This window comes from Oxyura jamaicensis, chromosome 1 (assembly GCF_011077185.1).
Source record: "Oxyura jamaicensis isolate SHBP4307 breed ruddy duck chromosome 1, BPBGC_Ojam_1.0, whole genome shotgun sequence".
Classification (NCBI taxonomy): domain Eukaryota; kingdom Metazoa; phylum Chordata; class Aves; order Anseriformes; family Anatidae; genus Oxyura; species Oxyura jamaicensis.
Genome location: NC_048893.1, coordinates 142,145,021 through 142,159,039, shown reverse-complemented (window position 1 = coordinate 142,159,039; position 14,019 = coordinate 142,145,021). Strand labels below are relative to the sequence as shown.

The 14,019-nt window shown below is 39.1% G+C and overlaps 1 protein-coding gene across 12 annotated transcripts in view; it reads left to right on the top strand.

Moving 5' to 3' along the window:
* MCF2L (MCF.2 cell line derived transforming sequence like) overlaps positions 1-14,019 on the top strand; it is a 162,522-nt gene that overhangs the window by 64,600 nt on the left and 83,903 nt on the right. Inside the window, exon 1 of one of the 12 annotated variants that reach the window (XM_035317643.1) lies at positions 6,721-6,822. The exons of the other annotated variants lie outside the window; for them this stretch is intronic. Coding sequence (XP_035173534.1) covers positions 6,789-6,822 — 34 coding nt within the window. The 5' untranslated portion in view covers positions 6,721-6,788. Of the gene's footprint in view, positions 1-6,720; positions 6,823-14,019 lie in introns of those variants that run through there. 12 annotated transcript variants of the gene reach the window in all.

Sequence of the window (14,019 nt, the reverse complement as noted above, 5' to 3'; positions counted from 1 at the left end):
TTGGAGTTCATATGTTTGAATCTTCCATTACCTGCTGGAAATGAATGCCCTTGTACTTTGTCCAGCAAAATGCTGGAGAAAAGACTTGACTGTGAACCCAGAGAATGGTAATAAACTGCACAGAAATACTAAAGCTAGTGAGCAGTTCAATACAACTCATTCCAGATGGTGTTATGAATGTCTTAGCGAAAGACAGTTTTGCTTTGCCTTCTTAAAGTCTAATAGAGTGAAAATATGCTTAGGGCTTGAGCCTATAGCCTGGGTATACCGTATCAGACACTGGGTATATCAGCACTCTGCAAATATTCGGGGTGGGGACTTAAGAGGAGAGCACTATAATTAAAGAGATAATTACAGGTATAATGGCGCTACTGGAGGAAAATATATTTGTAAAGTCATCTTGGGCCACCTGTTGCATTTATAGAACAAAGTTCAGTTAATATGAAAGCTCTTACTTTCTGGGGATGGTTTGTTCTGAGCAGAAGAAGGGGAAGGTGGACACTTTACTTCTCTGACACTCTTCTCTCGTGATGAATCAGAGAGGAATTTCTGTAGCAGAAATGAAGAGCTATTATTTTTTCTCAGAATGGTGTTCCTGGTTGGATTATGTGGCACAGGGTAAGTTGGGTTAACTTTATAATATCGCCTAGATCTTCTAAATGTCAACAAACCGTGCAGTCTGCCAAGTCAGGGGTGTATAAGGTGTGTGTGACTGGGATCTGTGTCCTTGGAAGCATTTTGAACTACGTGTTTTGTGATTGAAAAACATATGCATTTCAAGAGTTACCAGTATAAATTTTGCTAGCTCATTAATTCCTGAAAATAAATTTTGTTCCACATATTTGGAAAAGTCTAATAGTGCTTAAATTTTAAATCCCCTCTCCCCAAATGAGTAAAATTTAATTTATGATCTCAATTTTCATGTAAACTTTTTGTAGAACTTTGTCCTCTCAAACAGCACCCTGCGAAACTTGTTACCACTTAATTTCTGTGGAATTCTTGAATGAAATGTTTTATTGGGCTCAGCCAAATTCCCCAGTGAAAAGTCAGCACGTCAGCAAAAACATCGTCACAGATGACATCCTTCCAAAGTCAGAAAAGTTCTCAAGCAATATGTCCATCAAAAGAGCTGTGCTTCTTCCCTCATAAATCAATTTCAGAGCATTGTCACAAAACTGTGTGGGGTAGTTTATGCTGCTGGAATCAGCTCAATGTATGTTTTCAGATAAAGAAACTGTTGTTTCAGAGGTACCCAAATGTTTTTCTTCCTCCGCTTAGGTGTTTGTATTGACTTGTCCCGTAAAACTGAGGGACCCCAGCCTCATTTTTAAACGTGTTTTTTTTTTTTTTTTTTTTTTCCTTTAATTTTTGCATTTTGCGTTTTTCTTATTTTAAAATCTTTATAAGGAAACACATGATTTGAGGGGTGGAATTTACAATCACAATAAGATGCATGCTATAATAGTAAGTACTAATATTTACACTGGATTTACTACATTATCAGCAAATTTCTGAGAATAGTCCCACGTAAGATCTCTGAATCTTACTGTTTCCTGTTTCTTGTCTGAAAAAGCTATTTGAATTCATTTTTAAATAACAAAAAAAATATATTATAAATTATGATGTTATAAAAGTTAATATTTTAAAATTCTTGGTGCCTTACTCAATTTGTAGGCAAAAAGATGTTACTTTTCTAATTGTGCACATAATGATGAAGGAATATGTAGGCTCTGGGACACTGATGTACAGGCCACCACATTCCTCCTGGTGATGAATTCTCCAAGAAAAATGATGCAAAATAGTCATTGTGGCAATTCTTGTCCTACAATTCCAGGAAATACTCTAAGAAAGTGTCTTTTAAACTTGTAGAAAAGATAAAAATGTTGTCATTTCTTTGGAAAGCTTTCCTCCCTGTGTAAGGAATATAAATTCAGTGGTAACTGCATCAGCTCTCCCTTTTTAACTTTCCAATTATTCTTTTAATACTAATATTGCATTTAGGGATGTAACCTGAAGATTCCCTGAGAAGCAAAAAAGTCTGAAAGACACGTGCACACACATCTACGCACGTCATTGGGAATAATACAAGAACTTGCTGATAGACTCTTCTTCCAGTTGATACACTGACTCTGAACTCCTCAAGACTGTACCCTTGCTCCTTGGACCTCCCCAGCCTTTGCCTATGGTTTTCTCTTTGTCCCTGTTTACTAAGATTTAAGCTATCTATGAGTCCTCTTACAAGAAGACCTTTTCTAAGAGCTTTCGTGTGATATTGGGAGTCAATTCATGTAAAATGAATCCTCAGAAAACAAAATCTGACTATGCGTGCAACTCTTGAAATAGGGAAAAAATGTACTGCTGAACATTAGTGCAGTTTTAAATGCCCATTTAATTAGAGGCGCTAGCATATATGTTATTTTATATATGGGATGAGTTAGGAGAAAGTTACACTTTTATCATTTTCATGGCTGCTGAAGAGCTTATGTCTTTATGAGGAAAGGAGATCTGCAAAAATAATGCAATAGGGGAAAAAATCACTTACTGTTTCCCTGATGAATATGCAGAAATACTTCAATAATTTGGAAAAAAAAGTGACTTCCTATTTTTACAGCATGCTTTTGCTTTTCTGGATGGAGAATTGTCAACAATAAGATGTTTACTCTCTGGGCAGAACCAGTCCTGGAGCCAGGATGTGATTTTATTTATTCTCTTTATCTTCTTCATTGTTCTTTCAAGACATTTGCAATCTCATGTGTTGTTGCAAACTGTTTAGCTAGACTAAAGTCATGCTTAATGACTGTTTAGCTAGAAGTCATGCTTAATAAGATGGTCTGTACTACTTCCTTTTACTGTGTATACTTCTAGTGCTTTGCAAAATCCCACATGATCGTCAAATTAACCTCAAAGGTGAATCTAGCCTGGAAAGGCTGAACATACATGTCCTCTTGGTTAAGCAAGCTAAGTTAAAAGGATCAAGGTTTATTGTAAGATTTCCTGCACTTCCTGATTTGAAGTAATTTTTTTTTTCTTTTTTTTTTTTCGATTTCAGAACCACTGTGTCTTCTCCCAAAGCAGGAAGTGAAGATCAACACAACTTTTGTGTTTCGTTTCTTGTTCAGTGATCTTTGAAAACAATCCCACAGATTCTATTTTAGTCAGCGGTTAATGCAACCTCACATACAACTTCTGTTTCTTGCACTTTGACTTGAATCTGGCATGAAACCTTCCCAAATCTTGTCGGTCGGTGTTTTTCCTAAAACTAATGGACAAAGCCTACTGATAATGTTAGTTTTCCCGTTTACTTACTCTTCTTCAGTATCTGTCAGCAGTCTTTGGTATCATTGAGAATGAGAGTCGCACACAATTTCACTGAGTGACAGGGCTGTTGGATAAGTTAATTCTTTCCTTTTGGAGAGAGGCCAAAGAATGAATGGGAGCTTCAAAGAATGAAAGAGCCTACAGGAATCTTCTGTATAAACTTCTTCTTACCTTTTTTTTATCCCCAGGTGGAAAAATCTCACATTTTTCCACTTGCAGTGTTGTCAGCATGCAGTAAGTCTCAGTCCAATCTTATTATTTTCATCAGACTTGCATTTGTTTCTGATTTCAAAGCTTCTCTTCAATTACAGAAATTGTGAAGTAGAGGACACAAAAACGTTAATCCAGGGAGCAAGCTCAAAGAGCATCTTGAAGGGCTTAGCGGGAGTAGCTTGATGTTGTTTTTAAGTAAGGAGTTTAGTCCAATTAACAACCACTTAGGAGTTGTGGGGCAGCAAGAAAGAAGCTATATTCATGAATGATCCTATAATTTCAGGTGTGGGTAGGTAGCTGGGAATATACTTCAAAAATTCTAATTAAGACAATTCTGGTGATAATTTATCTTAGAGTTGTCATGGATTACAACAGCCCTTGTAATTTCTGAATCGCACTACAGTAATCTAACCTGTATGAGGCTCCGTTCTGAGTTTCAGATGGACAGTATTAACATAGTTGCTTAGATGTATTAGTCATGAGTAATTCTCTAAATGAATTTATCTTTTGTTTGATTTCTCTGAGAAATCACTTTAGAAGCCTACACAATATGTGACATACAGTTCATATGGGTGTATGTCAGAGGCTACTTGAAGAACTTGTTCAAATGTCTCCTTTGGCTTTTGGGGAAGGAGTTAATTGCTTTTCAGGCTTTTAATTGAAGGAAAGATACGATCTATATTTCCATCCTTTTCTTCTTTTAGGTGAAAGTCATAAGCTTTCCTGAAACATAAGCAAATTGTTTTAAGCAGTGAGTTTGCGTAGGATAATTTAAATTCTCGGCTTTCATGACCATTATTTCTATTTTAGCCAAACATGCTTATTTTACTCAAACAATTATCTAATTCATACCATCCTTGATGGATTCAAAAGGTTTGCATGATAAAATGGAGAGCAATCAGAAAGCCAATTGTCTTGTGCTTAAAGAGAGCTAGCATATGAAGCAAGAGTTCATGACATTGTGGCTATCCTACTACAGAGTCGTTTTATCTTCCCAATACTACCAGACATACAAGTCTGGTGCAAGGTTTTTGCACCAGAAATTCAAAACACATCCTTCCTGGGAGCCTAAAACCGCACAGTTTTCCTTCTACTCACCGTCAAACTCTGTAGCTTTTGTCATCTAAATCTCTAGGATTCCAGTTGCGTGTGTTCATACATTTTAACTGGATTGTGCATGTGATGCATAGGTAATGTTTTGATATCTGTCTCCATATCATCCACCACTATTGCTGTCGAAGATTGATTAAGGTCTTCAGGTACAAGTAAAGGTGTTCTCTACTATCTTCTTCAGCATAAACTTTTCCTCCTTTAGTTAGTAGCATTTGACCTTGGTTCCTTCTCTTTTATTTTTTTCCTCCCAACTTCCAGCTATTGAAAATTATGTTCTTTGTCTGCACAGTGAGTTGTATTGATAATTTTTGCAGATGTTGTCATGTGAATTTGTTGGAGTTATTTTAGGAATACTTTACTTGAAAAAAAAATCTAAGTGATTAAAAAAAAAAAAAGTCACCTGTGAGTGTTTTTCTATGTGATTAGAAGATTAGAACAGGTTTTCAAAGATGAGAAGCAAAATTCTCAGATGTCAGTGAAGTCAAAACATTTTTATCATAGAATCATAGATCAGCTTGGGTTGAAACCTAATTCCAACCCCCCTGCCATGAGCAGGGATGCCACCCACTAAATGCTATACTTTGCTTACAAAAATCAAACATGATTTTGTTACTTGAATCAGATAAGATGTGACAGTCTCCAGATGTGTGTGCTGAATAATGATAGGGAGTACTAATTGAATATTTCATGAAATATTTCAATATTTCATTGGACCAAACGAAGTATAGATGTTGCTTGTGATGAAGACTTGGAATGCTTCACAGATGAAGCAATCTGTAGACACAACAAAGCGCCCTGTGGCAGAAAAAAAAAAATAATATACAGATTTAATCATCTTACAACTCATGCAACGTGGCAAAGTGTTAAAATAGCCTGAAGGGAGATCACTATTTTTATGCTGTGAAAAAAAAAAAAAAAAAAAAAAAAAAAAAAAAAAAAACTTTAGTTTCATGGTGTTAGGAGATCGTTTTGAGGATTATGCCCTTGGACCCAGGTATCAGCTTTCTCCCTGACATTGCCTCAGCCACCACATGGCAGTGGATCCAGTTTACAACCTAACTACCTGCAGTTTGTCCAGGATTTTGAGGATAAAGCTCTTGCAGTTGCAAGAATGCAACTCCATCCAGTATTTTCCATTCTGGCATGCTTCTATTATGAGGTAATTTTATAAACAGAAAAGGCATTCCCAAACCCATCTTATCAGATGGGTTTTCTGCCATTCACCCAGTTAGAGGTCACCTCAGTTTAGCCTTCTTCGGTGTTACGGAGTAACCTGGCCTATTTTGGGGGAGCAGAGAGCTGTAAACAGAATAATAACAACTGTTTTCCACATTAGATTGCTTCCTTCTCTCAATTACAAAAGCCTATTATTATTATTGTTTACATTTAAACAATGAGAATGCTCTGTCCCCTCTCTCCCTGTCCCAAGGCACGCAAACCCAGACCCCTCACTGTCCACACAAGCTTTGTGGACTCACTACAACTCATTTCATGGTTGCATTGCTGCCCAAAAGTCTCCTCTCTAAACAATGGACTTGTTCGTTCTTGGATAGCTTAAGTTTTATGAAAACAATTTCCTTCGCACAACTCCATTTTAGAAAGGAAAAAACACAGATTGCAGCCAGTACCTGCAAACAGCATCAGTACTTCAAAGACAGCAGGCATCTTTTAGAGCACAGTACCAATAGCTAAGCAAGCGGGAAGAGACAAAATGTTCTAAAACAATAATATAAGAAAAGAGGAAATGTGACAAAGTAGGCTTTGGGTTACAGTTTGCCAAATCAGGGAGCATGCCAGGAATATCTCAACCGGCTCCTCATCTCTGGTGGTCCAGGGGGGACAATGAGTTCAGGGGAGATGCTCCATGTGGAAGTCAGCTCAGATGACACCTGAATCCATTTCTCAATGTTTTATGACTCACAAGAAACCTCAGTTGCTGGTTTATACTATCATGCTTGAGCTGAAGAGCTGTTTCCAAAAGAAGCATTTACACAAGCTCCTTGTCAGCCAACTGCTCATGGCTGCACCTGTGAACCTTTAAATGCCTCTGATCCTGTCCCAGCTGGGCTGGCTGAAGCTGAATACTAGTCAGCTGCCAGGAGGTGCCAGACAGACCAATACATGCTGCATTTTTGGGCAAGCTGATGATAGAGCTGCAAGTCTTTGCCTTCCACTCAGGTACAGTAAGAGCTGCTGCCTTCTTGCCTGAAGAGGAAAACATGAAACAAGCTCAACTAGGTCATGGCTTGTTATTGTTGGTTGAGGCTAACATATGTTTTTATTTATTTGTAGCTGAGCTGCTGTTTCCTTCGCTAGCTAATAAACTAGGGAGATTAAAAGGAAGATACTTTTCTTTTTTTTTCTGCTCCAAGGAATTACATGCAAATAACATAGGGACTTGAGTACATCTTACATACAAGCTGTATCAAACTTATTTGTAGTACAGAAGAAGATATTCCACTGAAGAAAAAGGCTCTGAGAGCTGCTGGAAAATATTTCTAGAATCTAAGGAGGTAAAAAAAATGAGTATTTGTGGCACCCTCACACCTTAGTTTCCCCTAGGAAGTCTGTACAACCTTTTCCTTAAGCAGAAATCACATTTCTTGCCCTGAAATTCTCCTCAGAAACATAGAGTACAGCAAATAAACCCTAGCCGAGGAATGATGATACTTTTAATATTTTTAATGTTATTTTGATGTCCTTTTCATGTCTGAGCAGTACCTTTGGCTCTTTGCTGATCCTTGGGTTTGTCTGGGTATCTGTATTTGTTATACTCAGTATAGTGTGTGTGGTGACCTGAAAAAGCGTAAGAATGTGTTCAGCATTGGCTAAACCACTGTAACCTGGGGACCAAGGCAGTAGTGGTCACAGGCTGTTCCAAGTTTGAGTTGGAGACAGGGAGGCTTTTGGCCATCCTTTGGCCAAGGATGTGAAATCTGTCCTGTTAAAAGGATGCCGCTGAATACTTCAAAGACTGGCTGCTGCAGGATGTGACCTTAATTGAAGAAGCCTTATTTGCTTCCACCATACTGCAGGGAACTACAAAGATGATAGAGCTGTGAGTCTTTTCCTTCCATTCAGGTACAGTAAGAGCTTCTGCCTTCTTGCCTGAAGAAGAAAGCATGAAACCTTACCTTTGATCTGCTTGCCCTGCACTTTTCTTTTAGTGCAAATACAAGGGTAAAAGCCAAGTTAAAATTATGTCATACTGATTGAGTATGCACATGGTAAGTAGCAGGTGATCTGCTGTCAGTTCGGTTGGATGGAGAGCACCTTGTGACACTGGAGAAATTGAACATTGCCTTCTGTGCATGAGGGGTGGTGTGGTGTTTCTTACAGGATGTACAGGCTGGCAGAAACTTAAAAAAGATAAAAAGAGGGAGCAAGATATATGACCCTACCAGCTGTACACTTTTTTGAAGCTGTTGCTTTGCACCTCAGCTCTTTTGACCTGAGCTCTTTTTTAAGTATTTTTCCCCACTATTTTACTGAGAGTCTTAAGCACCTGACTCTCATCATGTCAGAGATGAAAGAAAGACAGGAGCTGCTGGCAAACATGCAATTTTTGCAGAGGCAACAAGAGGAAGACTGGCAGGGGCCTGTCTGTAAGTTGTTCCCTACTCATATGAGTGTTGAGGATGTAAGATCAGGTGCTGTGTGTGTCATCACAAGTGGAATTTGCTCCTTAGTCTCCATTTCATCCTTCTTTATATGTCCATTCTTCCTTATGAAAAGGACATGAAGCACCAAACTATTTCAACAGCTTTTGGGAGTTGAGATTTTACCCCAGAACTGCAAAAGGGAGAACTGGGCAGGTTCTGATTTCTGCTAATTGCAAAATCCTAATTAGTGGAGGTTAGGAGGTGATGTGGTAGGGTTGCCAGGTTTTTATAGGTCTTTCCTCCTTGTTAACTGAAGGTTTGCATAATTACCTTTCTTTCATGGCTGGTGCATCTACTTCAGTTTCTGCTCGTCTCAAAACAGCGCGAAGGTTTTTGAGGCGAAGTCGGAGGCTAACACTAATAAAGCACCCTTGGCAGAGGAGTGGTTTTGTTGTTTGAATCCACAGCCATGCCTGTGCCGTCACACCTAGGCCAAAAGTAAATACAGTGATAGTGCAGGTAGCAGTACTTAATGAGGAAAACGAAGGCAAAGCTGTTGTTAAAAAGCTTGGACTCCATGCTGCTATTCTGAACAGCCCAGGAAGCATCCTAGGAAACTGCAGAAGAAGGAAAATGTCTGTTGCTTTGGGTTGATTAAAATCTCAGGGACTGGCTGCTTTTTCAATCAGGTAAGGGTATATGTTTCCTGTTTGCTTCCAAAGAATAGAAACAGGACACAGTTACAGCTGCTGTGTGTCTCTGCAGTTGTTTGTGTATTTTATAACAGGTTTTTTTGTAGGTCTAGATTTTTTTTTATATATATAGTTGGTGGCTTTTAAAGTGTTTTATTAAAGGGATCACTGTATTTTGTATAATACTTTATTTTTTTTTCCTTACAAATACTGCATCTACAAAATTAAAAGGTCAGGTATGATTGTATGTCATGTCTTTCCACAGAGAGCAACTGGTGTGAGGTTTGTCTTTTCCTACCAAGTCAATTTAACCGAGAATATTGTGCGCTAAGCACAAGGGATAAGATACTTTGTTTTGTTGCACTGAGGTTTTTCTTCTTGGAAAGAAATGAATTTCTGTTGAGAACCTGAAGAAGCTCTCCAGGTTGGTTTTCCAGAAGAAACTAGTCTCCTTGTGTTTTCTGTTTTCTTTTTGACTGGTGGAAAGCAAGCTTTATTTGCTCTTTGCTGATATTTAGTCTTCTCTTTTTGTAAAAGAACTGTGGAGCTTGCTGAAATCCAGGAGAGAGAAAGGGTTGGCAATGGGAGAAATTAAGATGTTATTTTGGGAACCTCAAAGTGGAGGTACTGGTGACTTCTGAAGATCGCTTTTTTCACGCTTGTTGCGTGAGTAGGAACTTGAGTTGCATGGCCGCGTGATCCTTGTTGCAACATGCATGCCTTGACCACAAAGACCAAATTGTGAGTCAAAACCAAAACTGGCCTGAAAAATAAACTGCTAGGAGGATAACTGTATATTTATCTGATCTGTTATGTGGGTTTTGACCACTCTGAAGCGTAACCTCAGAATAATGCGGGTTAGACTACTCTTGAAGCATCAATAAGAGTTAAGGGCAATGGCCTACTCTGAAGGATTTTGTCTAAACTCACCAATCTGAAATGACAGGTAACTGAGGTCACCTAGTAGCCATTTCTTTTTCTTCTTGCATTTCATTGGGAGCTACAGGTGATCCTCCAGTACTGAAGTATCATAAGTAACTTGTTCAAAAGCACTCCAACTGGTTGTTTCTAGAGACGTGATGGAACGAGTGTTTTCTGTCTCTGATCTTGGACCAAAAGCAAGTTTCGCTTCTCTCTGTCCTGTTTGCTCTTCCAGGATTTTGGGGAATGATGATTTCTGCAAAAGTTGTCTTCCTTTCCTTCCTTTGTAATAAATAGTTTTGCAGCCTTTATCTGTGTTCATCAGTGTTGCAGAGCATTTTATATTTTTGTTGGAACGCGTTCTCCCACAGTGTTTGACCTGAAGGTTTTTCTGCTTCCTGAGTGTCTTGTTAATCTGGAAAAAAATAATTGTGTACTTTAGGGGTCACAAAAAGGGTTTCCTATCCTTGATGAATTTTTATTTTATACTTTGGCTATAAATATAGGTATGACTGTGGTACAGTGCTTCATTTGCTGTAATGGTCTCTGTTGGTTTGCCTTGCTTTCTGGAGTGATATTGTTATTTGTGTGTGTGTGTGTACATATACATTTACATTTCAGAATACAAAGTAGACCTGTTTTTCCTTTCCTGAGTTCTATTCCTGGGATACTTTCATCACATATTCCTGTTGTCATTAGTTACTGTTGAGTTTTCCTTTCTGCTACCACTAAACCCTACGTCCGTTTCTTCTTATCTCTTCCATTTGCTCCTTTAATCCTACCGCTGCTATATATAATGGGTCTCATCCTCAGGATTTTTCAGAAGTTCGGTCCTAGCATCTATCTAATGTTAGTGGTGATTTGCATCCGCTTTTAATTACAGTTTTCAATTTTTATCAGACTGCAATCTCTGGTCTGCTCAGTTTTGAATACTGTGTTTGACAACATCAGCACAGAGCCAGGTGTCCTCTTTTCCTCATCTCCATGGCATTTGACCAATCATGTCAGATTGCAGACACTTCTGTATGGGTACTGCTGATGTTTGTGAAGTTAAAGAGGTCAAATCCATTTATTTTGCAGCTGTGGACAGACAGAACTGTCACCAAAGACCACAGGGTTAACTCCTGCATGGTTAAGAATGAAAACAGATGCATGATAAGAGCATTCAGTGGCCAGGCTTCTGTTGTGTTTTTGTTTGTTTGTTTGTTTTGGAAAGTCTTAAGTGTAGTCATGGGGCTGGAGAACTGTGATCCCTGGTGGTGTGTTGTGCATCCTTAGAAATTGCAGTAGTCTTCCTTTTGGTTTACCTTCTGGATACCTGATGTATGTGATCTTCAAAGCTTTGAAGTTTATTATTGTCTTATAGTGCAAAGTGTACTTCTGAGGTGCAATTTCTCAGTGTTTTTTTCTCATTTCTTCCTGGACATATCTTTCAGAAAGATATTGTAGGGTTCATCCTATTAATTGAACAGTATTCTTCACCTTTTAAGTGTTCCAGCAACTATTGGTATTACCAGCATACTCATTTTCATAGAGTGTCTTTCCTCATGGCTGGTGTTTTTTATTGCTTTTCTCTCACCACAAATTTTGATTGCTCACACTTGCTTAAATTTGGATGTTCATGTGAGACCGTTTTGATGACTTAGCATCCACATAGAAAACTGCTAAAGCTGTTTCAAAATTGGTTAGTTTTATTGTTACATAGAAATTTAGCAAGCTGCTGGTATTGGGTTAGTAAAGAAATATTTGTACAATGGATTTATACAATTGTGTTTGTGTATAGTGTGTATATAAACTCATTTTTAATGCTTTGGAATCTTTTGATGAAAACTAGAGAGAATGGGCAATTTTGGATGCTTGATGACTTTTTTAAAGAATTCTTTTTGAGAATGAAACCTTTTTTGCATTTGTTCTTTGAAAAACCATCGTGAAGTATTAAAAGGAGAAAATGAATAGGGCTTTTAAATAGTCTAGTATGCTAACGTAGGTGCTCACTGGTGATGCATCAAAATGTTTAATGTCTTCAAAGCTCCACCCAGTTATTAAGTCTGTGGTTACAGGTGTGAGTTAGGTGTATTCTGCTAGCTTTTTTTTTTTTTTTAGAGAGACTGCACATTTACATTATGCTAAATATGATCCTATAAGGATGGCTCGTCATGCTGAATCACATAAAGTGTCAGTTCATCTCATCGATGTGCTTTTTGCTAGGTGCCACACCCTGAAGGAAAAAATGCATTAGTAGCTATACTTTTACTACTGACTTATCAAACTTAAATACTTAAGGTGCAGTTATAGCTTCCCTCTCTGGGTTGCACAGAACTGAAATGACACAGCCTCTTACCCTTCATGATTTTGCACGCATCCTTCAAAAACTTCTCCCAGGGTATTTGCCTCTTCTCCGTGGGCTGCAGTATTTCAGTCACAGACCAGGATGAGATTGACTTGAGCATGGCAGGAGTTTTAATGTATTTTCTTGCATTTATAAATATACTTGTGTCCTGACATAGATTTTTCTTATGAGGGCTACTGTTCCTCTGTATTTGAATAGAGCTGAAATTTTCCCCTAAGTCTTGTTGCTAACGTGCATGCCCACAGCTTGTGGTTTTCCTCTCCAGTTGTGTTTCAAACTCAACACTAAAGGCTAGGAAGGGGTTTTGTGCTTCAGCACATTTGTTCTTTTTTGTCGCTGCTGTTCTCTTGAAGCACGCAGCAAGGAGACAAGGTATTATAAGTGTGAAACAAGTGTTTCCCCACACACATGCTCCAAAATAGAGTGCTAAAATAAAAACACATCCAGTTCCTGGCTGGAGCCCTCTTTTCCCAGGTGCATGTTTCATACTCTGTTTCATGGGAATGTGGAGCATCTCTAGCCCAGTGAAATTTTGAGTCTTCTTTGCAGAGTTTTCTTTGCTAGGAAAAATCACCATTATCTGAAATAGTGTTTAGCCAGGTGCCTGTGGCCACTTCCCTTAGTGATGACGTGCCTGGGTTCCTGCCCCCTCCAGCGACCTGGGAGCAGCATCGGAGTCCCTTGTACGCTGGCTGAGCTCTCCATCCCATTTCTTCACGTACGTCTTTCAACCTAAGGACATTCTGAGTTCTGAAGGTGAGAGGTGAAGATATGTCTAGTTGGTTAATCATGAAGGATAGCAGGATTGAAACAACATTACATTTTGGTTCTCTTAGCCACAGTCATTACTAGATCTTGAGTTGTCCAGTAGAAACGTATGTAACTGTGGATTTAGGAAATTTGACGGCTAGGAGAAATCTAACTGGGAGCATAGAGGATGGATATTACATGCATCTGTTGTGCTAGTCCCAGAAATTAGATTATTTTTAAACTAGTACTTGGTTTTCTCATGAACGATTCACTCCGCTGTTTCCTCTGCTCTGAAATTTTAAGACAGCAGCCTGTTCAGAGGTTATTGTACATGTTGTGCACATCATGAAGGGACTGTGGAATAGAGTAGTTCTGGTTGGAAGGGACCTACAAAGATCATCAAGTCCAACTGTCAGACTACTTTGGGGCTGAGCCAAAGTTAAAACCTATTCAGAGTTTTGTCCTAATGCCTCTTAAAGGCAGGCAGATCCAGGGCGTAAACTATCTCTCCATTCCGGTGTTTGACCATGCTCTCGGTAAAGAATTTTGTCGTATCGTCCAGTCTGAACCTCTTCTGGCACAGCTCTGAGCCATTGCCATGCATCCTGTTACTAGATGCCAGGGAGAAAACCTCCCCACTGTGCCTCCTTAGGAAGGTGCAGAGAGCAACAAGGTCACCCCTCAAGCTCCTAATCTCCCGTCTTGACAAACCTGGTGTCCTCAGCCTCTCCTCACAGGACGTGCCTTCCAGCCCTTTTACCAGCCTTGTTGTCTTCCTCTAGGTGTGTTCAAGGACCTTAACATCCTTTTTATATTGTGGAGCCCAGAACTGTACACAGTGTTCAAGCCAGGGCCTCACCAATGCTACATACAATGGGAAAATGCCCTCTCTTGACCGGGTGGCTGTGGCGTGTTTAGTACACCCCAAGATACAGTTTACCTACCCTCTTGGCTGCCTGGGCGTGCTGCTGGCTCATACTGCAGTGCTGGTGAACACAGAGGTTTACACTTCTTCCTTTCTGTCTCGACAGTAAGAACAAACACAGAGTCAGTGCACTGT